This window comes from Phodopus roborovskii, unplaced genomic scaffold (assembly GCF_943737965.1).
Source record: "Phodopus roborovskii unplaced genomic scaffold, PHOROB, whole genome shotgun sequence".
Classification (NCBI taxonomy): Eukaryota; Metazoa; Chordata; class Mammalia; order Rodentia; family Cricetidae; genus Phodopus; species Phodopus roborovskii.
Genome location: NW_026126549.1, coordinates 28,723,641 through 28,747,821, shown reverse-complemented (window position 1 = coordinate 28,747,821; position 24,181 = coordinate 28,723,641). Strand labels below are relative to the sequence as shown.

The 24,181-nt window shown below is 39.3% G+C and overlaps 1 protein-coding gene across 1 annotated transcript; it reads left to right on the top strand.

Annotated features, from left to right (window-relative positions):
• The first annotated feature begins 1,756 nt into the window (after positions 1-1,756).
• LOC127234312 (uncharacterized) lies at positions 1,757-23,815 on the top strand. Its single transcript, XM_051201200.1, is given in 13 exon segments — positions 1,757-1,900; positions 2,258-2,280; positions 3,264-3,413; positions 3,415-3,938; positions 11,685-11,791; positions 12,661-12,879; positions 13,675-13,881; positions 18,272-18,505; positions 19,826-19,979; positions 20,790-20,899; positions 21,409-21,522; positions 22,789-22,935; positions 23,639-23,815. Coding segments are annotated over 13 exon segments (2,268 nt in total). The 3' UTR covers positions 23,774-23,815.
• The last annotated feature ends 366 nt before the right edge of the window (positions 23,816-24,181 follow it).

Sequence of the window (24,181 nt, the reverse complement as noted above, 5' to 3'; positions counted from 1 at the left end):
CATATCATAGGCCTGCTTTCAGCCACTCTGCAAAGACACTATTAACTCCATAGTAGAGTCCCTGCCCAGATCTCATGAGACTTTATTTTTATAACATTTGTCTCTTACAGGATCCTTCTCATTTAATACCCATGTTTTCTCTAGTTGCTTCCTTTTGTTACAGCTACAGTTAAGACTTTGCAATTTTTAAAATGTTTTTTTTCTTTTTGAAGTAAAAAAAATATGACTTTGAAGTTATTTTCTGAACTATGTGTCTCATTAAAGTATTTTCTTGCTGTATTTTAATTTTCTCCTATAACCACTACCCATAGTCACCCATCCTGCTCTCATGTCACATATATTTCATTATCTTCTCTTCCCCTGTCCTTTCTGCCTTAGGGTCTTCTTTCATGGCCACTTTTCTCTACATTTCTATCTGTTCTGTTCTCTCTCTCCCCTCTTTCAGTCTTTCTGACTCTCAGACATACATACATACATACATACATATATACATATATAAAATCTGCACGTACAGAGAGATGCAAATATCATAATTTAATTTTGTTATGGCTGAATAGAATTCCATCATGCAGACATACCACATCATTCTCTCTCTCTCTCTCTCTCTCTCTCTCTCTCTCTCTCTCTCTCTCTCTCTCTCTCTCTCTCTTCCTTCCTTTCTTACTTCTTTCCTTCCTTTTTGTTTTGCCTTTGAGACGGGGTCTTGTTAAGTTTTTTAGGCTGACCTTGAACTTTGAACTTGAGGCAGGCCTTGAACTTGCGATCCTCCTGCCCCATTAAGCCTACTAGCTTGAATTACAGACTTGTACCACCACTCTGGACAATTTTAAAAGATAGCTACAATGGATATAACTTCTTTGGAATAAGATATCTGGGCTTGTATATGTTGTTCCATCACTCCCTGATTTTAAGGTTACTAATGAGAGATTTTAGAACATTATGCTGTTTTCTCATATTGCTTTTAATATTATGGTTCTAGTTTGTTTTGAGTTTTGTTTTTGTTTGTTTTGTTTTGTTTTTTTGAGACAGGGTTTCTTTGTGGAATTTTGGAGCTTATCCTGACACTTGCTCTGTAGACCAGGCTGGCCTGGAACTCACAGAGATCTGCCTGCCTTTGCCCCCTGAGTGCTGGGATTAAAGATGTGTGCCACCACCACCCAGCATTTTGAGTTTTTTTTTTTTTGCTTCAAATTTTTGACATCATAAAGAGCTTCTTCTCTGATTATGTCTTTCTTTAAAAAGATTTATATATATATAGTGTATATATACATATATATTGTATGCTTATATATAATAAGTATATATATATAAATTATATATAAATATTTTTTCACATAACATTTTTATTGATATTCTGGGAGTTTCACATCATGCACCCTGATCCCAATCCCTTCCTAGTCCTTCCATGTCTACCCCCTTGTGACCCCTCCCCAAAAGAAGTAAAAGGTAAAAGAAAATGAGGGCAGTTCATTTTGTTTTATCTATATAATCTCTGGAGCATGTTCAACTTTTTCGTGGCTTGCCCCTTGTGATAGAATACCTCCACCAGAAGCGCTAAGTTATGGAGAGCTACTTTCCAGCATCTCCATCTCACTTTTGAAGTGTTTCCTTCAGAGGCTTCCTGTCTAGGCTGTTACTTTTTGGAGGGCAGGTTGGGATGAAGGTAGGGGTTGTCCCAGGTACCTTCCATATCTCTCTTTCTCAACTGTGCATCAAGCAGTTTCCTTGCTCTTTGAAGTCAGCCAGAACATGGATCATGGGCCTCCACTTGGTTTCTGGCAACAGTGCAGACCACAAGCATGACCTCCTGCAGCCACAGGACCATAGACCCAAACAGCCTTCAGAGACTGTCCAGACAATGGATATCAACATGGCCTTAGGTGGCAGTGCAGGCACATTAGTATGGCCTCCAGTGACAGCACAGCCTATAGATATCAAAGTGGCTTCAGGCTGCAGCATAGACCACAGACATCTGCAAAGATTTTGGTGATAACACAGACCACAGACATCAACATAGACCCCAGCTGCAGCAGTACCATGAACCATGAACCCACACAAGGACCTTGGTGGCAGATATATAATATATAATATTGTATTTTTTATTTACTATTTTTCCCTTTCCCTCCCATCCTCCCATGTTCTCCACAGACCCTCCTCTCCTCCATCACATCCCACATTTACTCCCCAGGGAGATTGAGGCCTTCCATGAGGGATCATCAAAATCTGTCAAGTTATTTGGGATAGGGCCTAGGCCCTCCCTCCTGTCTCTAGGCTAAGGGAGTATCCCTCCATGGGGAATGTGCTCTCAAAGTCTTTTAGTGCACTAGGGATACATATTGGTCTCATTGTCAGAGGTCCCTTAGACTGCCTAGGCCTCCTAACTGAGACCCATATTCAGGGAGTCTGGGTCGGTCCTATGCTGGTTTCCCAGCAATCAGTCTGGGATCCATGAGTTCCCCCTTGTTCAGGTGAGCTGTTTTTGTGGATTTCTCTAGCCTGTTCTTGACCCCTTTGCTCATCACTTCTCCCTCTCTGCAGTTGGATCCCAGGAGTTCGGCTCAGTGTTTAGCTGTGGGTGTCTGCTTCTGCTTCTGTTAGCTACTAAATGAAGGCTCTATGATGGCATATAAGGTAGTCATCAACCTCATTATCAGGGAAGGGCATTTAAGGTAGTCTTTCCACCACTACTTAGATTGTTAGTTGGGGTCATCCTTGTAAGTCTCTGGACATTTCCTAGTGCCAGATTCCTCTTTAAAGCTATAATGGCTCCCTCTATTGATGTGTCTCTTTTCTTGTTTTCCTCTTTTCTTCCCATGTCTCAATCTTCCTGTTCCCTCATGTCCTCCTCTCCCCTCCTCCTCATCTCTTTCTTTTAACTCCCTCTCCCCTCCCCCAATGCTCCCAATTTGATCAGGAGATCTTGTCCCTTTCCCCTTCTCACTTGGTCCTCCTTGTTTCCTAGCTTTTCTGATGGTGTGGATTGTAAGCTTGTAATCTTTTGCTCTATGTCTAAAATCCATATATGAGTGAGTACACACCGTATTTGTCTTTCTGTGGTGGGGTTACCTTACTCAAGATGGTTTCTTCTAGTTCCGTCTATTTGCCTGAGAATTTCAAGATTCCATTGTTTTTTTTCTCCCACTGAGTAGTATTCCATTGTATAAATGTACCACATTTTCTTTATCCAGTCTTCAGTTGAGGGACATCTAGGTTGCTTCCAGGTTATGGCTATTCTAAATAACACTGCTATGATAGTTGAACAGACCTCAGGTGGACAAGTCAATCAAAAGGAGGGAACCTAAAAGAAAATCCCTGGCCTTCATGGGAGGTGCCAAGGGGCTGATGGACATTTTTGGAAAAGGGAAAGAAACCGAGTTTAGGCAGAAAGTGTTGAGTAATTGCAGGTTCACAGCAGAGGCTGATCTGACTCCAGACAGATGAGCTGCTGCCCATCGAGTAGCAGCTGCAGTCCAATGAGACAGAAATATGATTCTGGGAGAAAAAGCACAATTCCAGCCTGGAAGAAGAAATTGTCCACCTAGAGCAAAAGTTCAAAAGGAATGAAGTGGAGATCAAGGAGGAGGAACTTTGGGAAAGTGAACTACAAGAAAATGAGAGGCAGCTGCAAGACAAGCTTGATGAGATACGGCAGAAAGTCATGGACTGTGATAGCAAGCTGAAGGATTACCTGGCACAGGTCTACACTTTGGAAGGTGCCCTAGGAGCAGAAAAGCTTCACTGGGAAGTTGAGGAGGTAGAGGTCAACGAGGAAGAGGTGAAAGGGAAGATTGAAAAAGTCAAGGGGGAAGTGGACCTTGAGGGGCAGCAGAACCTGAGGCTGGAGAATGGCATCATAGCCGTAGAGAGGTCTCTGGGGCAGGCCATCGAGCGGTTACAGGACAAGGGACAGGAGCTGGAGCAGTTGGCCAAAGAGCTCTGTGTGTGTGTGTGTGTGTGTGTGTGTGTGTGTTTTACCTTTGGAGATATCAGTCACTACATCTATGAGTTTCTAGCTTTCTGTGGAATAGTAACTTTCCTTATTCCCACACTTCTCCTTAGTGAGTCATGTGGTAATATTGTGCCCTCCCTCATCTGACTTAAAAATTCCCAGTTTATCTTTTTAATCGACACAGGACAATTTGACACATTTATGAGAGGTGGTATTTGCATTTTGTTTCATGTAGATAATGTGTAATGATTGATTAAGATAATTGGCCTATGTAATCACCCTGTGACGTCATTTCCTTGTTCTGACAAAAATAAAACAAATCCTATTACTTATTGGGAGTATCCAGTTCTTTGTTGTCAGTCATGAATATCTTGTGCTATAAAACTTTGCATGCCATCTACTTATCTAGTCACACCCATCAAATCCCTGTCTTCTTAGACTCCAGGAACCACTACTGAATTTAGACTCTTAGATTATCAGCTCTTATATCAGCCTCTCCATATAGGTATAAAGATGCAGCATTTTCTTTTCTTTTTTTATTTATTTTATATAACCAAATCCATTTAAATGAAAACAAACATTTATAGACAATATTTGGGAATTTGGGCATTGTTCTTTCCAAACTACTTCCTGCTGGTAGGGGGCACTGTCATGGGGGATTCGAAGAAGATTCAGAAATCCTGGCTGTAGTCTATAAGGCTGCTTTGTCCAGCTGTTTTGAATGTAGGATCACCTCATACTCTGTTTCAGGCAGTCTGGAGTCATCAAACCACATTAGTCTGGAAGGAATTCACATCCTTTCATTTTCTGTGGAAAGAAAAATAGAAATCATTTTCCCCAGTAACTTGTCCTTCAACTTAAATTTTGGAATCAAAGCATTTTTTTAAAATTTATTATTTTACATGTTGATCCCAGTTCCCTCTCCCTCCCTTCCTCCCTCCCTCCTTCCCCTCCCTCCCTCCTTCCCTCCCTCCCTCCTTCCCTCCCTTCCTCCCTCCCTCCTTCCCTCCCTTTTACCCTCTCTGCCTGCCCTCTCACATGCACTCTAACCACCCTCCCCTCCCATCCCCTCACCCCAATTCCATATATAGTGGAATGCCATCCAGTTGGGTGTAACGAGTACGGTTTTTTCCGCCTGCCGCCAGTCTTGTCCCGCCGCCGCGCCAGCCCCAAATAATAAACAGAGACTCTGTATTAGATATTATACTGTTGTCCAGTTACTACTTTCTTATCGGGTAGCTCTGTCTTAAGTATTAACCCATTTCTGCTGATCTATGTATTTCTCTTACTGGGGAGCCAGCGGCGGCATACTGCTTTCTTCAGACTCTCCATCTTGACTCCTCCTAACTACTTCCTATTTCCTCCTTGTCTCCTAGTCCCTCCTATCTTCCTTTCCTATTGGCCAACAGTGCTTTATTATTAACCAGTATGAGAAACATATATACATAATGGCATCTCCCATCAGTTGGGGTCATGTAGATCTGACAGGTCATGTGAAGTAGGGACTAGGGCTTCTCTCCTGTCTCTAGATTAAGGCAGTTATCCCTCCATGGGGGATGTGTTCGCAAAGTCCTTTTGTGCACCAGGGATACATCCTGGCTCCACTGTCTGAGGTCTCTTAGACTGCTTAGTCATTCTGGCTGAGACCCATATTCAGGGGGGCCTGAGTCAGTCCCATGCTGGCTTCCCAGCTATCAGTCTAGTGGCCCATTAGCTTCTCCTTGTTCAGGTAAGCTGTCTGTATGTGTTTCTGCCGCATGGTCTTGTCCTCTCCATCTGCATCTGGGTTCTAGTTGGACTCAGTGTTTATGTATGGGTGTTTGATCCTGTTTTCAACAGGCATTATTTGAGGGCTCCATGGAGAAGTTAGTTGTTGATCTCAAGGGGATTCTTTAGTAGGGTTATTTGGTGTTTTGTTGACTAGATTCTTGAGTTCTTTGTATATTTTGGAGATCAGCCCTTTGTTGGATATAGGATTGGTGAAAATCTTTTCCCAGTCTGTAGGCTGTCGTTTGGTCTTGTCCATTGTGTTCTTTGCCTTACAGAAGCTTCTAAGTTTGAAGAGGTCCCATTTATTAATTGTTTCTCTCAGTGTCTGTGTTCCTGGAGTTATGATCAGGAAGCGGTCTCCTATACCAATTTGTTCAAGGGTACCTCCTACTTTCTCTTCTAAGAGGCTGGATTGATGTTGAGGTCTTTGATCCATTTGGACTTGAGTTTTTTGCATGGCGACAGACATGGGTCTATCTGCAGTCTTCTACACACCCTCATCCAATTGTGCCAGCACCATTTGTTGAAGATGCTGTCCTTGCCCCATTGTATAATTTTAGCTGTTTTGTCGAGAATCAGGTGTTCATAGGTGTGTGGGTTAATATCAGGATTTTCAATTCGATTCCATTGGTCTACCTATCTATTTTTATGCCAATACCAGGCTGTTTTCAGAACTATAGCTCTGTAGTAGAGCTTAAAGTCATCAGGATATTGGTCTTTAGTTTTCTTTCTTAGTTGTGTTTTTGAGGCTTGGGTACCAAGGTTATTGTGGCCTCATAAAAAGAGTTTGGCAGTGAACCTTCTGTTTCTATTTTGTGGAACAGTTTGAGGTGTAGTGGTATTAGTTCCTCATTGAATGTCTGGTAGAATTCTGCACTGAATCCATTTGGCCTTGGACTTTTTTTGGTTGGAAGGCTTTTGATGACTGCTTCTATTTCATTGCGGGTTATAGGTCTATTTAAGTTGTTTGTCTGTTCTTGATTTAATTTTGGTAAGTGATAGTTATCCAGAAATTTGTCCATTTCCTTTGAATTTTCAATTTTTGTGGGATACAGATTTTCAAAGTATGACCTGAAAATTGTCTGGATTTCCCCTGTTTCCATTGTTATGTTCCCCTTTTCGTTTCTGATTTTGTTAATTTGCATGGTCTCTCTCTGCTGTTTGTTAATTTGGATAAAGGTTTGTCTATCTTGTTGATTTTCTCAAAAAACCAACTCTTTGTTGCATTGATTTTTTTTTTTTTGTATTGTTTTCTTGGTTTCTATTTTGTTGATTTCAGCCCTCAAGTTGATTATTTCCTGGTGTCTACTCCTATGGGGTGAATTCACTTCTCTCTGTTCTAAGGCTTTCAGTTACGCTGTTAATTCTCTTATGTGATTATCTTGTTTTCTTCATATGGGCACTTAGTGCAATGAACTTCCCTCGTAGCACTGCTTTCAAGGTGTCCCATAAGTTCGGGTTTGTTGTGTCCTCATTCTAGTTGAATATTAGAAAGTCCTTAATTTCTTTCTTTATTTCTTCTTTGACCCAGGAGTGGTGTAATTGCACATTGTTCAGTTTCCATGAGTTTGCAGGTTTTCTGCTATTTTTGTTGTTGTTGAATTCCAATTTTAAAGCATGGTGGTCCGATAAGATACAGGGGACTATTCCTATTCTCTTGTATCTGTTGAGGTTTGTTATGCCACCTAGTATGGCATAACATTTTAGAGAAGATTTTAGAGAAGGTTCCATGTGGAGCAGAGAAGAAGGTATATTCTTTTGTGTTTGGATGGAATGTTCTATAGATGTCGGTTAACCCAGTTGAGACATAACATCTGTTCTTTTATTTCTTTGTTGAGTTTCTGATTTGTGGTTCTGTGTAGTGTTGAGAGTGGTGTATGGAAGTCTCCCACTGTAAGTGTGTGAGGGTTTATATGAGCTTTGAGTTTTAGTAGCATTTCTTTTACGAATGTGGGTGACTTTGTATTAGGGGCATAGATGTTCAGAACTGAGACTTTGTGTTGATGAATTTCTCCTGCGATGGAAACGAAATGACAGTCTTCATCTGTTTTGATTAATTTTGGTTTGAAGTCTAACTTGTTAGATATTAGGATAGCTACGCCTGCTTGCTTCTTATTTTCATTTGATTGGAAAAATCTTTTCCCAACCCTTTACCCTGAGGTAATGTTTATCTTTGAAGCTTAGATGTGTTTCTCGTGTGCAGCAAAAGGATGGATTCTGTCTTCGTATCCATTCTGTTAGCCTCTGTCTTTTTATAGGTGAGTTAAAACCATTAATGTTGAGGGTGAGTAAGGACCAATGATTGTTGATGCTTGTTTGATTTAGGTTTGTTGTTGGCAGTGGTATTGTGAATATATTAGTTCTGCTTTACCCTTGGTTTCTGGTGTAGTTGGATTATCTGTTGCCTACATTTTTGTGGGCGTAGTTACCTTCCTTGGGTTGGAGTTTTCCATCCAATACTTTCTGTAGGGCTGGATTTATAGATACGTATTGGGAAAATCTGGTTTTGTCATTAAATATCTTGTTTTCTCCATCTATAGTGATTGAGAGTTTTGCTGGTTATTGTAGCCTAGGCTGGCATCCGTGTCCTCTTAATACTTTTAGAACATCTATCCAGGACCTTCTGGCCTTGAGGGTTTCCATGGAGAAGTCAGGTGTAATTTTGATAGTTCTGCCTTTATATGTTACCTGTCCTTTTTCCTTCGCTGCTCTTAATATTCTTTCTTTATTCTGTATGCTAGGTGTTTTGATTATTATATGTCGAGGGTCTTTTTTCTTTGGTCCAGCCTATTTGGTGTTCGGTATGCTTCTTGTACTTTCATGGGCATGTCCTTCTTCAGATTTGGAAAGTTTTCCTCGATGATTTTGTTGAATATGTTTTCGGCACCTTTGAGCTGGGCTTCCTCACCTTCCTCTATGCCTATTATTCTTAGGTTTGGCCTTTTCATTGTGTCCCACATTTCCTGGATGTTTTGTGTTAAGGATTTGTTGGATTTATGATTTTCTTTGGTCGATGAATCTATTTCTTCTAGTTTATCTTCTGTGCCTGAGATTCTCTCTTCCATCTCATGTATTCTGTTGGTTATGCTTGTGTCTGTAGTTCCCGATTTTTTGCCCAATTTTTCTATTTCCAGCATTCCTTTGGTTTGTGTAAACTTTATTTTCTCTATTTCAGTTTTCAAGTCTTGAACCGTTTCCTTCATCTGGTTGTTTTGTCTTGGCTTTCTGTACTTTCCTTAAGGAATTTGTTCATTTCTTCCACTTTTTTGTTTGTTTTTTCCTCCATTTCTTTAAGGGATTTTCTCACATCTTCTCTGAGGGCCTCTATCATTTTTATGATGGTAATTTTTAAGTCATTTTGGGTGGTTCCGCGTGTGGATAGGCAGGTCTCCTTTGTTTAGACTTGCTCAGAGAAGTCTCTTAAGTAGGGTGGACTGTTGGCTCCACCCTCTGTCCCAGTGCTTAACCTGAGCAGCAGGATTGTGGGCAGGTTAGGGCACAGGGTGGGGGGGGGCAGGCTCGCGGTGGGGATGGGTGGGGGTATATCAGAGCTCCAAGTGTGCTCTTGATGGGGACCGGACACAGGAGTAGCAGGATCAGGGGCCAACCCAGAGATTTCGGGGTGGGGGAGGAGGTTGTAGGGGAGAGGCAGCCCTGGTTGGGCCCAGACTCACCTCTGGACAATAGCTGGCTGAAGAGGACGAAGGCTGAGCTGAAACTTGGGAAGGTTTTGCAGGATAGTTGCATCTCACTGGAAATGGAACTCTCCAGCTGAGGCCTCTTTCTTTAGCAGCGGCCCGGGATTTGGGGGTCAAGGATCTTGCGGGCAGGAACTCAGAGTGGATCTTCAGAGATCAGCATTTTCTAATTATGCTTGAATTGAGTGGGTTTTATATTTGACAGCATATGTGAATTCAACAAATATGTTTGGTGCTTGTATATAGTTGAGACACAATTACTTCAACAACTAAGAAGGGCAAATAGAAATATTTACCCATTATTTTTTCCTCAGAAATATTTATCAATTATTTTTTCCTCAGTTTGAGTTTGCCTTTGTCCTGCCCATAGCATATAAGCATGTCTGTTACATCAGTCGTTAGATGTCTTACAAAGAAATAGAAACAGAATCACAACTTTTCTATTCTTTATACTGCTTGGTGATATGGCTTCATTATGGAGTCTGCTTAATTTGAAGTGTTGCCTTATTTCTTCCCAGCCTGCTAATCATTTCTAGTTTAACAAAAGCAGCTTCACCTCTGGGGATAATGGGAATGGCTAGTACATACCCTCCTGTAGTGGGGTCTCTGGTCTGCACCACAGAATTCCATTCACATGCCTCACAGTGATGTTGACAACATTTCTGTGTTCTGATGCTGGACTTAAATTTATCTTGACTTTTTGTTGTTTTGTTTTGAGACGAAGTGTCACTATGTATCCCTGTCTGCCTTTAACTTTCTTTGTGTAGGGGGCTAGTCATGGACTTGCAATGATTCTACTGCTTCTGTGTGACCCCTGTGTCACTATAATATCCATGTTATCCTCGACTATTTAATGTATCAGAAGGAACGAAGTCATCATGCAAACACATGCCCTGTGGATCAGTGGGAAGAAGGCTGCTTAGCAGTGGGCTAGCTGCGTTTTTGCTTTGCTAGTGACCTACTCCATTAACTTGCTTGGAAAAAATAATTTGGCCTCTTTGAACCTTCATTTTTCTTAATTTGCAAAGCTCAAAGACCTTATCTAGCTCTCAAAGACCTTATCTAGCTACAGTGTTTGATTTAGTTTATTATCTGTGAATTCTAGTAGGGTTTGGTTGATGATTTACTTGTGCAGCTGTTTAGATAAATGAAAAAAAGAAAAATAAGTACAGACTCTAAATATGCCAGTGTTAGAGGACAGTATTTTCATATATTCAAGAGAGAAGAGGAACACACAAATTATGTAAACTATGCTTTGATACGAATATTACCATTGTCTGATGAACAGTAATGAAAGTGTGTGAATTATTTTTAGTGAGTCTAAAAGATGAATTAAACATCTCCCTTTTACAGAGATGTCAAATGGTAAATCATGCTCCTTGGGTTATATAAATATAATAGGAAAATTTCAAGGTCAACTCTTTAACAGTTAAGTATAGATTTATAAGCAAAAAAAAAAAAAAAAAAAAAAAAAAAAGGCAGGAAGAAGGCTAGGTAAAAGGAAGTAGTGATGCTTTTTTGGATTACAGTTGCTGATTTTAGAGTAGTCGTTTATCACTCATAATGAAGAAAAATGATTCAAAGTGAATATTAGAAAATTTAACTTAAGTATATTATATATATAAAAATGTCAAAAAAGAAAAGAAAATGTCACAGTGAAATCTATGTATATAATATGTGCTAATAAAAATAAGAAATTAACTGTTTGATTGCAAGTTTATTTCATAAGCATTAGAAGAACAACTCACAAGTTTAGAAACAGCTGATTTACATATGAAAATATGTTACTATATTACATGTCTACCATCAAATTCCAAGAGAAGTGACATCATGGGAGAATCATAAGTGCTTATCCCCAACAATGAAATTGGCTCTAACTCTGGGTAGTTTCTGCATCTCCCTGTGGCTCAATTTCCCATTTAAAAAAAATGAGAACTAGAGAAATGGATGACATTACTGTAAGAATGAAGTCATACACTATTTTTAAAGTACCCAACATCTGACACATAGTGTTAGTGCTAGGAGGAAGTAAAGGTCTATGGTTATCACTGTCTGAGCATGCATTATCAGTTGTCAAGGAATTGGGGACAATTGCATCTCTTCCATGAGTAATTTTTTTCTTGGCACTATTATAATTTGGGAGACAGCTTCCTTATTTACCTTAGTTATCAGCTCTATATAAGTACTTCCTTTCTTAAGAATTCTCATTCTCCCCTCTTTGGGAATCTCCATTTACTAAAGCCCTACTTTCCTTCTTTCCTTTTCAGTGAATTGCTTGGTCCTTTTGCCAATGGACAATTTAGCATTTGAAATGCAAGAAGATGGAACACAGAAAGCTTCATCTATGGGAAAGATCAGTGCCTCCTCCAAAGTGGTAAGGTGGGGATTTGTATGCTGGGGTTATGTGCCTTGACTGGTGTGGAGCTCAGGAAAGAATTCACTCCTCTTTTGACCAGTGCTCTCAATGAGACCCTTTTCTCATTGCTTCTGTGTCCTTCCTTATAAACCCTTAACTACTGCTTCTTTGATGGCCAATTCTCTCTGAAGCATCACATAACATCAATGAATGCTCCTGACTTGTTGGGTTTTTATCACTAGGTTAAAATAAATTAGCCCCTTAATTGGGGGTCTCTCATAGGCAATATTTTATACATTCTGATAGATTAACTTCAAACAAGTCAAAGGGAAGATTTTAAAAAATTTCTTACTCTTTTTGTTTGGTGGATTATTCATTGACATTTAAACAGCCTGCCCCTTTCTCTACTAATCAGATGAGGCAGTATAAACTCTTGTTTATTTTCTACTTAAAGGACCCAGCCAAACTCCAGACTGTCTCCACTAGTATTGGTGTATAGGAATAGTATTTTAAAACTAATAGAACAACAAACATTATTTAGGAGAATTTTGTTTGAAAGATGATGATGATGTGTGTTTTGTTTGTATTAGATAAGTGTAGTAATGAATTTAATATGGCTGTGGTTAAAAAAAAAAGTCAAAAAGCACTAAATGTTTCAGTTTCTGATTGTTTCCTGATTCAACATCAATAGATAATAGACTTTAGAGTATACTGAATGAAGTTACCAGAAAGAAAAAAATACAAAACAAAACAAAACAAAACAAAAAACAACAAACAAAACAAAACCAAAAAAAAAAAAAAAAAAAAAAAAAAAAAAGCCAGGTCCAGAGAGGAGATGTTTCAATTTTGTCAGATGTGGAGAATGATGATTTCAAAATTTCTCCTAGGAAAAGAAGAGGCAGTGGTCACTGCTGAGTGTTTTCCTGTTGTGCCTGCTGGCCTGCTTCATCACCACAGCAGTAGGAGTACTTACCCTCTCCTTGGTTTATGTCAATGCCAAGCCTCACTTTGAGAAGGAAGCCTCACCTCCACACACAATGGTTCCCCAAGGACAAAAGGCTGTTGATCCAAAATTTCAGTTTCTCAATCATTTACCCCAATCCCAGGTGAGAATAACAAAGATTAAGAAACAGTTTTCTAAATGGTGGTTTTAAACTATGTTTGCACTTCACATCATTAAACTGTTTCCATGGGAAGGGCCAGAGGGATGAAAGGAGGTGGAGAGTAGAGTGGAAAGCTGGGTTGATGATGGCAGCAGTAGATCATTCTTTGTTCTAGCTAGGGAAGAGAAATGCCAGGTTATAAATGGAAAGGTAGATTTGTGTGCTGATTGTATGCGTGTGGTGTATGTCTGTGTTATGTATGTGGTATGTATGATGTGTGTGTGGGGTGTATGTGAGTGGGTTGTGTGTGTGGTGTGTGTGTATGTATATGTGTGTGGGGGGTGTGAGTGGGTTGTGGGTGGTGTGTGTGATGTGTGTGTATGTATGTGTGTGTGTTGTGTGTGTATGTGGTGTGTATGATGTATGTGTGTAGAATGTATATGAGTAGGTTGTGTGTGGTGTGTGTGTGATGTGTGTGTATGTATGTATTGTGTATGTTGTGAGTATGTGTGTGGCCTGTGCATATATGTGGTATATATGATGCATGTGTGTGGGGTGTGTTTGTGTTTTGGGTGTGTATGTGTATGACAGATTAGGTTGATGGCATGGCATACACAACTGTTGTAATACCTAGATTCTTACAGGAGTGTTGTTCCTTTTGGGAACCCCTAAAATTCACTCCACCTTCCTTTTCCCTTTTGCCTCCTACTTACTCTGTCAATAATAATGACTCACATTCTTTATGGAATGTGGAAGGTAAATTAATGCCGATGATTGCTTGTTTATGATTTTTTTTAGGTGTTTGAGTTCCCTGGTGGTGCAATCCAGTGGGCGAGGTACAGGAACAACATCAAAGACTATCTCAGTGTTGAAGAAGAGGCATTTGGCACCAGCTTGAACAGTCTAAGATCGCAGATGACTCTGGGGACACTGAGAATAAAAAGCAAGGGCCTCCGGGCTCCTCACTGGCACTTCAATGCCAATGAACATGGCTATCTCGTGCAGGTAGGAGCAGTTTGCATTCTTTCTGCTCTTTAGCTTTTATACTATATGTCCTCAGAGTGTTATTTTAGATATCACCAAGTCTCCTAAGTTAGCTATAGACAAGCATTAAGACTTTCAGTTATATTTAGCCATCTTAGAGAATTTGCCATCTCTTTGAACTAATTGTTAAAATCACTGTTGAATTTTTCTGTAAATTTGAGACCCTTCTAAGAGTTTTCTTTAATATTTTAAGTGAGCAGTTTTATAAGACTAAGACTATTATTATAGTGTGTATTCTTATCTAGTGCTATTTTATATTTATGCATTTTTTAATTCAGCAAGGGATGAAAGTATTAACTACCTGCTGCATGTGCAGCACACACCTATTTTTCAAAATAAATGTTAGCAGTATACATAGGGCTTGATGATACATTTCAATTTCTATTTTAGATTACGATATGGTATAAACAGTACATTTTGCTAAAGCTAAAACTAAACTAAACTAAAATCTGTTTAGTCCTTTGGGCCAAAGCTGGAGCACTAACTGTTCTCTAAAGATCAAAGAAACAGTGACTTCTCTTAGGAACATGCAGCAGTTGGAGTAACAAACTAGTATGCTGATGTTCTGCATAGACTCTAAAATCAGGCCGAGTGAGCTTTTGTTGTTTAGACCTTCCAGAAGATTCTCAATTCAAGTGAAATAGAAGAATTGAGGGGAAATGGGAATAGTTACTTGAGTTTTAGGCTATTTAGCTCCAAATGTGGCTTATCACCCAACCTGAGGAAGCACTAGTGACAGACTTCTAGAAGTTTCATAGTTTTGTTTGATTCTATAATCAGCCAGTTGTATAGTATGTTTTTTATTTTTATTTTTTTTTGTGTGTGTGTGTTAAGACTCCCCTTGGCATAAGCATTTGGTCCCAGCACTATGGAAGCAGAGACAGGTAGATCTCTGAGTTTGAGGCCATCCTTGTCTATGAAGAGAACATTCCAGAACAACTAGGGCTACAAAGAGAACCCTGTCTCAAAAAGTAAAAGAAAAAGAGAAAGAAGTAAAAATTTCACCTAGTCTTCACTAGAGAGAAGATGTCTTTGTTAGCATTACTGTTGTTTTGATAAAACACCATGATCCAAAGCAAGTTAGGGAGGCAGGGCTTATTTTTGCTTACACATTGTAGACCATCACTGAAAGAAGCCAGGACAGGATCTCAAACAGGGCAGGAAACTGGAGTGGGGAGCTGATGCAGAGGCCATGGAGGGGAGGTGTTTATTGGCTTGCTCTATGACTTTGCTCATCCTGTCTTCCTGTAGAATTTAGGTCCACCACCTCAGGGATGGCCACACCCATAATGAGCAGAGCCCTCACTAATTAGGAAAATGTCCCACAGCTGAATCTTAAGTTAGCATTTTCTCAACCAAGTTTCCCTTTCAGATAATTCTAGCTTATGCCAAATTGACAAAATTCTAGGACAGATCTATCAAAGCATACATTTATTATTTTTCATGGAAAGTTTGGTGAGATAGAGACTTTTCTAAAATAACATTCTAGTGTTGGCAGGATTGAACTAAGTATAGGTGTTCTGATTTCTGTTTTTTTCAAACATATAAAACAATAAGGAAAATTTTTCCAAATGACCATTTTTTTTCTGCTGTTGGCCAAACTGTGGTAGAGTGGTAGGAGAAGAAAAGCCAGCTGGGTAGTCTTCCTTGAAGGGTTCATCAAACAGACACCACTGAAGAAGTGCATCTGAGCAGGTTGTTGGTGGCACATGCTGTTAATCCCAGCACTAAGCAGGCAGAGGCAGGCAGATCTCTTGTGAGTTGGAGGCCAGTCTGGTCAAACCTGTCTTGAAAAACCAAAAAAAAAAAAAAAAAAAAAAAAAGAAGTGGATCTGCAGCTATTGGACCCTAATTCCGGGGTCCTGATGGGCCGGTAGGAGAGCCCCGTGACACAAACACCAAAACCAGGAGATGCAACAAGCAAGAGGTGTTTATTGAATGAGTGCACTGGTGTCAGCGATCTCGGGAAAGCTGCACACCCCTCAAAGGGTCCAGGTTCTTTTTATAGAGAAAGACCACAACCAGCATACATGCATGGGGCACAAGGTGATTGATTACAAAATATGATTTTATGTTTGAGAGATCACCCAGGTATGACCTGTTCTTATTCAAAGGATAAACCATAGAATGACTTGGAAAGTCCCCAGACTGTGTTGGCCAGGAGTGACCCAAACAGGGCTGTTCATCTGGGACCATCTGTTCCAGGGTTGGGGGGCCTATTTCCTTGTTGTGGGCCATGACCTGTGAGAAACTGTTTTCATACTCTGGCTTTCTCTTGGCTGGTACATTTAGAGCCTTCAGTTATTCCACAAAGGATTGATGATTCAGTAGCCAGCCCTATTTAACAAGATCAGTCTAGCATATAACCACTAGCCCCATCACCACAGTAACCTTTCTTGTTCTCATAAATTTCTGTCTTTTCCTCCCATGTCAATGTCCATTCTTTATGATTTTTTATATTCTGCTTGCAAGATTTATTCTTCTGCTCTTTCCTACATCCTTGCTCTGCAAACTAAAATCTTTCACAGCTTCAGGAGGGAACAGGTCCTGGCAGCCACTTGGCATGAGGAGACTGTTTCAGAAGTCAAGGGGTAATATATAATTTGATTTCTGAGTGTGTACTACATAGACTTGGGTATTCTCTGGACTCTGGGGAATTGTCAGATTCCCAACTTCTATAACTATGTCAAAGAACTAACAAAGCAGATGAGAAGGAAACAAACAAACAATCAAACAAAAAAACTAAACTACCACACAGGTCTGTGGAGACTATGTGTGCCTGCCTCTAGTTAACTTGCTGACGTCCTTGGCACCATCTGTGAGGGTAGCCTGATGGATGAGGTAGCTGGTGACCCTGGCCCAGCAGTGAACATCCTGTTGACCACTCTACCTCTAGAGTGGTTGGCATCTTGATAGAATAGATGGGTATTTGTGCTGTAGTCTGTATGTGGATGAGGACAGAACCCCCTTTTTTTTCTTATTTTACATATCGATCCCAGTTTCCTTTCCCTCTCTCTCTCTCCCTCCCTCCCTCCCTCCCTATCCATGCCCCCTGACCACCCTCCCATCCCATTCTCCCACCCCTCCACAGGGAGGGTGATGCAGTCCAGGAGGGATCAACAAAATCTGTCAAGTCATTTGGAGTAGGGATTAGGCCCTCCCTCTGAGGACAAAACTCTATAGAGCAGTGGTTCTCAGCCTGTGGGTCATGACCCCCATAGGGCTGCATATCAGATACTGCATGACAGCTATTTATATTCTAATTCATAATACTAACACAATTACAGCTATGAAGGGGCAATGAAATAATTTCATGGTTGGGGATCAGTATAACATGAGGGTCACAGCATTAGGAAGGTTGAGAACCATTGCTTTAGACTTAGTTCATCTTTTCCTTCTTTCTTTAACACCCATTTTGGATTCAAGATATATATTGCCCATCCAGACAGAACAAAGACTTCTTGTTTATCTATCATTTATTTGTTTTACTATATGACCATCAATGTATGGTAAAAATATAAGTAGTGGCAATAATACAAATAAATACTGAAGAACAGAGTAGAAAATGAAAGAAAATATTATTTGTCCTCATAGTACTATGTTAGCTGCCACAAAACAACTAAATGGCTCACAAACATTTAGGATTTAGATCAATTAGATTACTTTACAGTGCCTTCACACATTAGCTTATTTAATTTTATATCATGAGACTTTAAGTATAATGTAGTGTAGACAAAAATGTAGATGGTGGAGCTTGCTTGTTTAGGTTTAAATCCCATATTTGTCACTGGCTACCTTAAGTAGCTTCAAGAAAATATATATATTCTTAACCAAACTCACTTTTCTCACCTATAAAATAAGAATAATAATAATTGAATTCAATCAAGAAAAGTGCTCCAATAGGTATATTAATTAAATATATATAATTAAAATATTAATGTATGCTATTATTCTATCTCCATTATTAAAATTATATACAGACTTTTTCTTATTTGTAATACACATGTATCTGTGTGTACTTCAACACACAAAGTGCATACACAAGCATATGTGCTTGTGTGATCACCCGTGACCAGTACAGATCCTTCATGTATGGCTTCAGTTTTTTAAAAGCATGTTTTAAACATGTTTTAACATTTTTAAAATATGTAATCTTAGTGGGGGCAAAATATGCAATACACACACACACACACATGCACACGCACACTCACACATAGCATGAAATAGCTATTATGTTAAAATTTTATAAGGTATTGGAAGGATAATTGTTTACAAAGTATGTTTACAACATGGTTGATAAAAGAAGATTGAGAAACATTGGCTAAGTGAAACTAAGGTTTTCATGTTTTAGGGGACGGCATGGATTGGAGTGGTTGATGATGCTGGTGAAGTCGCTACCACATACAATGTTACAGCTGGCCAAGTGATCTTCTTTCCTAAAAATACACCACACTGGATAAAGAACGTGGGTCATGAAGATTGCTTCTTCTTGCTGTTCTTTTCCACACATGATGAGCTGCAGACTCTAGATGTAGATGATGTATTTTTTTCTACACCTGAAGACATTGCTTCCAGGGCACTTAAGGTATGTGATATTTGTAAAATCATAAAGATATGTACTGCACAGGCATGGAGTATGAATATCAGTGTTTCTAAAATATAATAATCATTATAGGCCCACAAGTTCACTAACAGGGATAGTAGTGATTGAATAACACATTCAAAAGTGTCTCTTGTATTCCTACTATGACCAAAGTTGAAATTGCATTTCTTTTGATTTTTCCTTTATGAAGGTCTTTCACATAAAATTGTAGTGTATTGGTATGAAGATTATGACATAATTAATTAATGGAAAATTGCTGCCACTTATAGTCTTGAAGAGTCAAAAGGTCACTCATCCTTTCTATGGGGAGAAGTTTCCTACATATGAGAGAATTATATCTTTATTCTTTTCATATATTTGGTTTTCTGAGACAGGGCTTTTCTGTATTGACTAAGATATCCTAGAAATTCACTCTCTAGGCCAGGTTGGCTTAGAGATCCGCCTGCCTCTGCCTCCAGAATGCTGGGATTAAAGGGGTGTGTCACCTCTACCCAGGTGGAATTGTATTTTCTTAATTTTCACCAGAGAATCCTGTTTCCTGAATAATTGGACACTTTAAAAGAAATCTTATGAATTTTTCTTTGTTAATGAGGTGCCAAGGTGTTTTAATGCACCTATACATGACATGATATCAATCAGGCTAAGCATATCCCTCTCCTCAAACATGTATTCTTTACAGTGAAAACTGTTGTTTGCTAACCCCTGAAAGCACACAGTGTATTATTATTCTCTGCTGTCACCCAACTGTACAATAGCATAGCATGAGTTTTTGTTCCTGTAAATTACTATTACAATTACTACTTATGACCTCTCCAGACATTTATTTACATTACCACAGGGGAATAACTGATACTGGTTATAGAAGGTCAGGCATAGATGCTCGAAATGCTAATGGTCAAATCTAGTGATGGTCTGTAGCTAGCAGCTGGAGAAGGTTCAGTAACAAGCAGAGGAATCTGCATAGTAAACTTGTGAGACTGCCTTTGAGTGGGGGGGCAGTATTCTAGTGTTCTAGAGAGAGGTAGAGAGATGGCTTTTTTAGGGAGAATGCTGCTAAGTTTGGAAAGCAATGTATGCTTCTGCAGGAATTTGTATTGACCATTCCAAACCAATCATTTAAACTTAAAATGCAAAACCCCAAGCCAAAATCCCAAAACTTTCACAAATATCAAAACTTGTTCTGCCTGGGTCAACAAAAACCATCCGTGTTAGTGCTACTGCATCCACTGCCACTTACTTTTCTTTTATCAAAATTTGTTAAGTGTTTCATAGCCATACATGTGACTTATGATTGTTTTTCAGCCTGAAGGTGGAATTAATTTCATTAGAAAATTCCAGAAGCAAACAGAGGATCAGGGGGTCAATCTTCCTCCCAACCTGGCAGAGCTAGTTACAAATGCTACTTATGTACAGTCTCCTGACAGCACTGTGTGGAGATACTTTTTTGACCTTAAAGGTATAGTATGTTTCATGAAGGTTTTTAATTAGGTTTTGTATATATAGTTACATGTTTTTGGCTTGGAATGTATTTTTGATTGTGGGGTATTGCCAAGAGAAATTTGAAAACAAAACAAAATGCTTTTCAGTACATTAGGTCATGTAGGGAAAATCCTACAGTCAAACGTGAATGTAACAAAGTGGATGGGCATGTTGTAGATCTATGAAATGCTTTAGGGTTAGAGACTGGTGGCAGAGGACATGCCAGACTATGTAAAGTTTAGAAGCTATTCTAAGGAGTTTGTACAGAATCTTAATTGAATAGTAGAGTGACTGTGCATTAAATAAGCGTGAAACAGGGAATTTTGCTTTTGGAAATGAAGATGTATCTGGCTGGTTTGTGGGGAATGATTATAATGGGCCAGTTGGGCAGAAAAGAGATGAATAGAGGGACTGTCATAGTCCTTCTAATAGGGGATGGTATAGACCTACACTGTGGCTGTGTTGTGAGGAGAAGCAAAGAATATAAAGAGATAGCATAGAAAGGACTTGATAGTTGACTACATCAAGGATGATGGACAGAGTTTTGTTTGGGATAACTCTCAAGTTATCTAGTCAGGTCCCCTACATTGAAGAGTACTAGGCTTCTCTGTTTTAGGAATTTCAAGACAGTTTGGGAGGTGTCTAGTGGGGTCCCTTATGACCTGGGGTTAGCAATTGACATTATGTAAGCTTTCTGTGAGTGGAAGAACTTTGTGTTTTACTGGCTGTGTCTTGAGGCACAATTTTGAAGTACTTGTTTTCATGTTTTAAACTTCATCTGTTTCAGGTTCAAAAGAATATAAGTTTCCAGGGGGAGTCATCCAGCTAGCACAGTATTGGAAGGATGCAGATGAACTAAACAGCAATGAAAAAATTTTCAATGAATTTCTACATCAGGTAGTTGAGGAAAAAGCTCTTCTTTGTTATCATTAAACAACATTTAAAACTTTCTTACATATGTTAATTTCCCTTTTCTTTTTAATGTTAAAGATACATTAGGCCATCATGGGCTGATTCCATTCATGTGAGCCACTAAATAAGGCTTGGGACTTTCCTGACACAAGCAGTCACATCAGCAAAGAGAGTGGAGTGTTCTGAGAGTTCCATTTTTGTAAGAAAATCCAGTTGTGTTAGTATAGTTCCTTGTGTTCATATTCTAGTTCTGCCATTTCTTTGCTCTGTGACTCTAGGCAACTGACTCAGAATTTTCACTCATTACCTGTGAGGTAGGGAGAATGATGTGACCTTGTAAGATTGTTGTAAGCAGTAAGTGATGTAATACCTATAGGGAATGTGGAAGATATTTGCAGAGATGCATAAATATTGGGTATTTTGTGGTCTTATGAATTGTTGAGTTGTTGAGCAGTGTGTTGGTTAAATAACTCTTTCTCCTTTTCTTTTGAAAGCATCAAAATGTCCTTGCATTGAGTACACTCCGGATTTACAATAACGGATTAAGACAGCCACATTTTCACTTCAATGCAAATGAAATGGGATATGTAGTGAGTGGATGTGGAAAGGTAATTCCTCAATAAACATATCTTTAAAACTTCCTTAAATGCAGAAAGGAGCAAATAGGTATTTCTCATGTTAACCTAGTCATCAGGAATAAAAGGAATGTGCCCTACTGGCTTGGTGGACACCGTTTCTATAGAGGATAGCACACAGATTTCATTAGATGTTTGTCATATTTGATGAGAAAGAAAGATTCATGAGGCTCTGTATGTCTGAGTGATGAAGATTTGTGTCTTATAATGGGGTCTGAAGAACAAGCCAGGGCTTTTGGTTTTGTATCATCACCTAATGCAAACTGCTCTGCCATGGGGAAGTAGAAATAATTTTTTGTTTTGAAGCACAAGGTGAGAGAGGGAATGTGGGAAGGCTTGGAGCATCAGCGTGATGCTCATGTATCCCAGATTCTACCCCATTATCTGAGATACTCCTCAGTGTACTGTTGTCTGGCTGAAACTATTGATAGCCCCTTTTACTCTTCAGAGAATATTTGGCTTGGATGATCACTTACGTGGTCAGGCTCTATACATCAAGCAATGTAGTATGTTGCTATAGTGATTTGACATTAGCTACTAGAGATTGTCATGAATTCCAGAGATAGACAAGGCTGTGTTTGGAGAGGAGTCTATAGAGGGTGAAAGGGCACAAGGGGATGAGAAGAATGATAGAGGAAAAGAGAGAGGGGCAAATGAATCAATAAGAATTAATTACATTTGAAAAATGCCACAATAAACTTTATCAACTAGTTTTGATAAAATGTTTTGATGGTCTGTATTTCTCTCAGTTTTGGAGGAAAGAATATGGGTTTCACTCCGACCAAAAGTCATGTATGTTTTCAGGAATGGAAGTTTTTGAAAATTGAAAAAGAGCATTGCAGTCCTCCATGAATTGAGTTTCAATTATCTGAACATTCCTTGTGTGCTAGAGAGCCTTTGTGTAAGTTTAGTCTCTAACTTAAAAGGAAGACTCTTCAGATGGTGTGATGAAAGATGACATAAATGAAGGCATGTAGGTGGGAAAACACTGAATGTAAATCCTCCCTGATATGTCTGGGGCATCATTTGTGACCTTTACTAGAGCATGATGGCTGATGCCTTTTATGTATGATGTTATGGATATTTATGTAAGACATTTCGGCTTCTATAGGCCTCTGTCATATCCTTACTAAGAGGCCCCTATATAGTCACAAGCTATGTTATATGTCTGTTCTTCACATTTAATACTTAACCTGATGAGTGTGTGACTTTATGTTCTAAATTGTCACTTCCCCTCAGGTGGGCATCATTAATACTCAGAGAACAATCGAGTTTAACATCCACATTGGAGATGTGGTATTTTTTCCTATGGGAACCCAGCATTACATCAAGAACACATGTGATGAGGATTTGTTCTTCGTTCTTGCCTTCAGCACTGGAGATCAGGTAAATCTAAGAGTTATCAGTAATCTGCTAAGACATGAGCGTGGACAAAGGAGGCCTTAATTATTATGTGTTCAGTGAAGGGGTGAAGATGAAAAAAGTGTATGAAGAGAAGGAGAATCAATAAATTTTCCATTATAATTCTCTGAAGTCTCTGAGCTGTGAACTAGAGGATCAGTATGTAGAGATCCATGAAATCATTTCACTCACAGTACAGCAGATATTACAAGATATGACCAATATTTCTTGGCAAATCTGTTTCCTAATATTGATCCCTAGAGATGGATAGGCATCCTCACATTGAATCAGAGGTTCTGAATCTCCCTGTTGGGAGAAGCCAGTGTGGCCATAGAGTACCAGAAGCATTTACCTGGCTGTAAGGCTTGCCTAATCACATGGCTGTAGATGTAGAACCACGAGATGTCTCTACTAGTTCTTCCTTGTAGGAAGATAGATGCATTTCTTACAGGGCTGATTCCTTATAAGGAAGGCTTGAGGTATCTTAGCTCATTTTTCCATCAGACTTTCCTTCTCAGAACTGAAGATCTGATTTCCCCATGACCAGGGGATATTGGCACTCATAGACACCTGTGTGAAGTTAGATAGCCAAGTACCAGAACATGTTGCCGGTGCCTCAGCCACTCCCAGGCCTCTACAGGACTTTGAGCTGTGTGGTGTTGACACAGCTTTTGTTTTACATCATCAGGTACAAACTCTTGACATGGATGATTATCTCCTGGCCACCTCAGACCATATTTTGGCCCAGCTTTTCTTCAGGAAGCAAAGCGAATTTAAGAAGATTCCTAAATTCACAGAGGACCAGGCCATCAACCTACCTTAAATTACTAATGAGTTCATAGTTACTGTTCTTTGTCAGTTGTTGAAAAAGAAAGGCTATTGGTTAAGAAAATGGGGCTTGTTACAAAACAAAGTGAGGTAACAGAGGCAAAGCAGCTCTGGGATCACCCATGTGGGCATCTGAATATGGAAAGTCGTGCTGATCAAACATTTCACATTTGTGTGTCTGATGTGTCTGAAAAACTGGCATATATATATATATATATATATATACATATATATATATATATGCATGTCTTATGTGTAAGCATTTGTTTTTATATGTATAAGTACCATTTAACTATGTAAGTATTATTCGTTATTCATCACTATGGGAGCTAGAAAAGAGACTGGTTTTTATGTGTACATTGTGAGGCACTGTAATCCATGTGCATTAGACCATGTCTGAGGA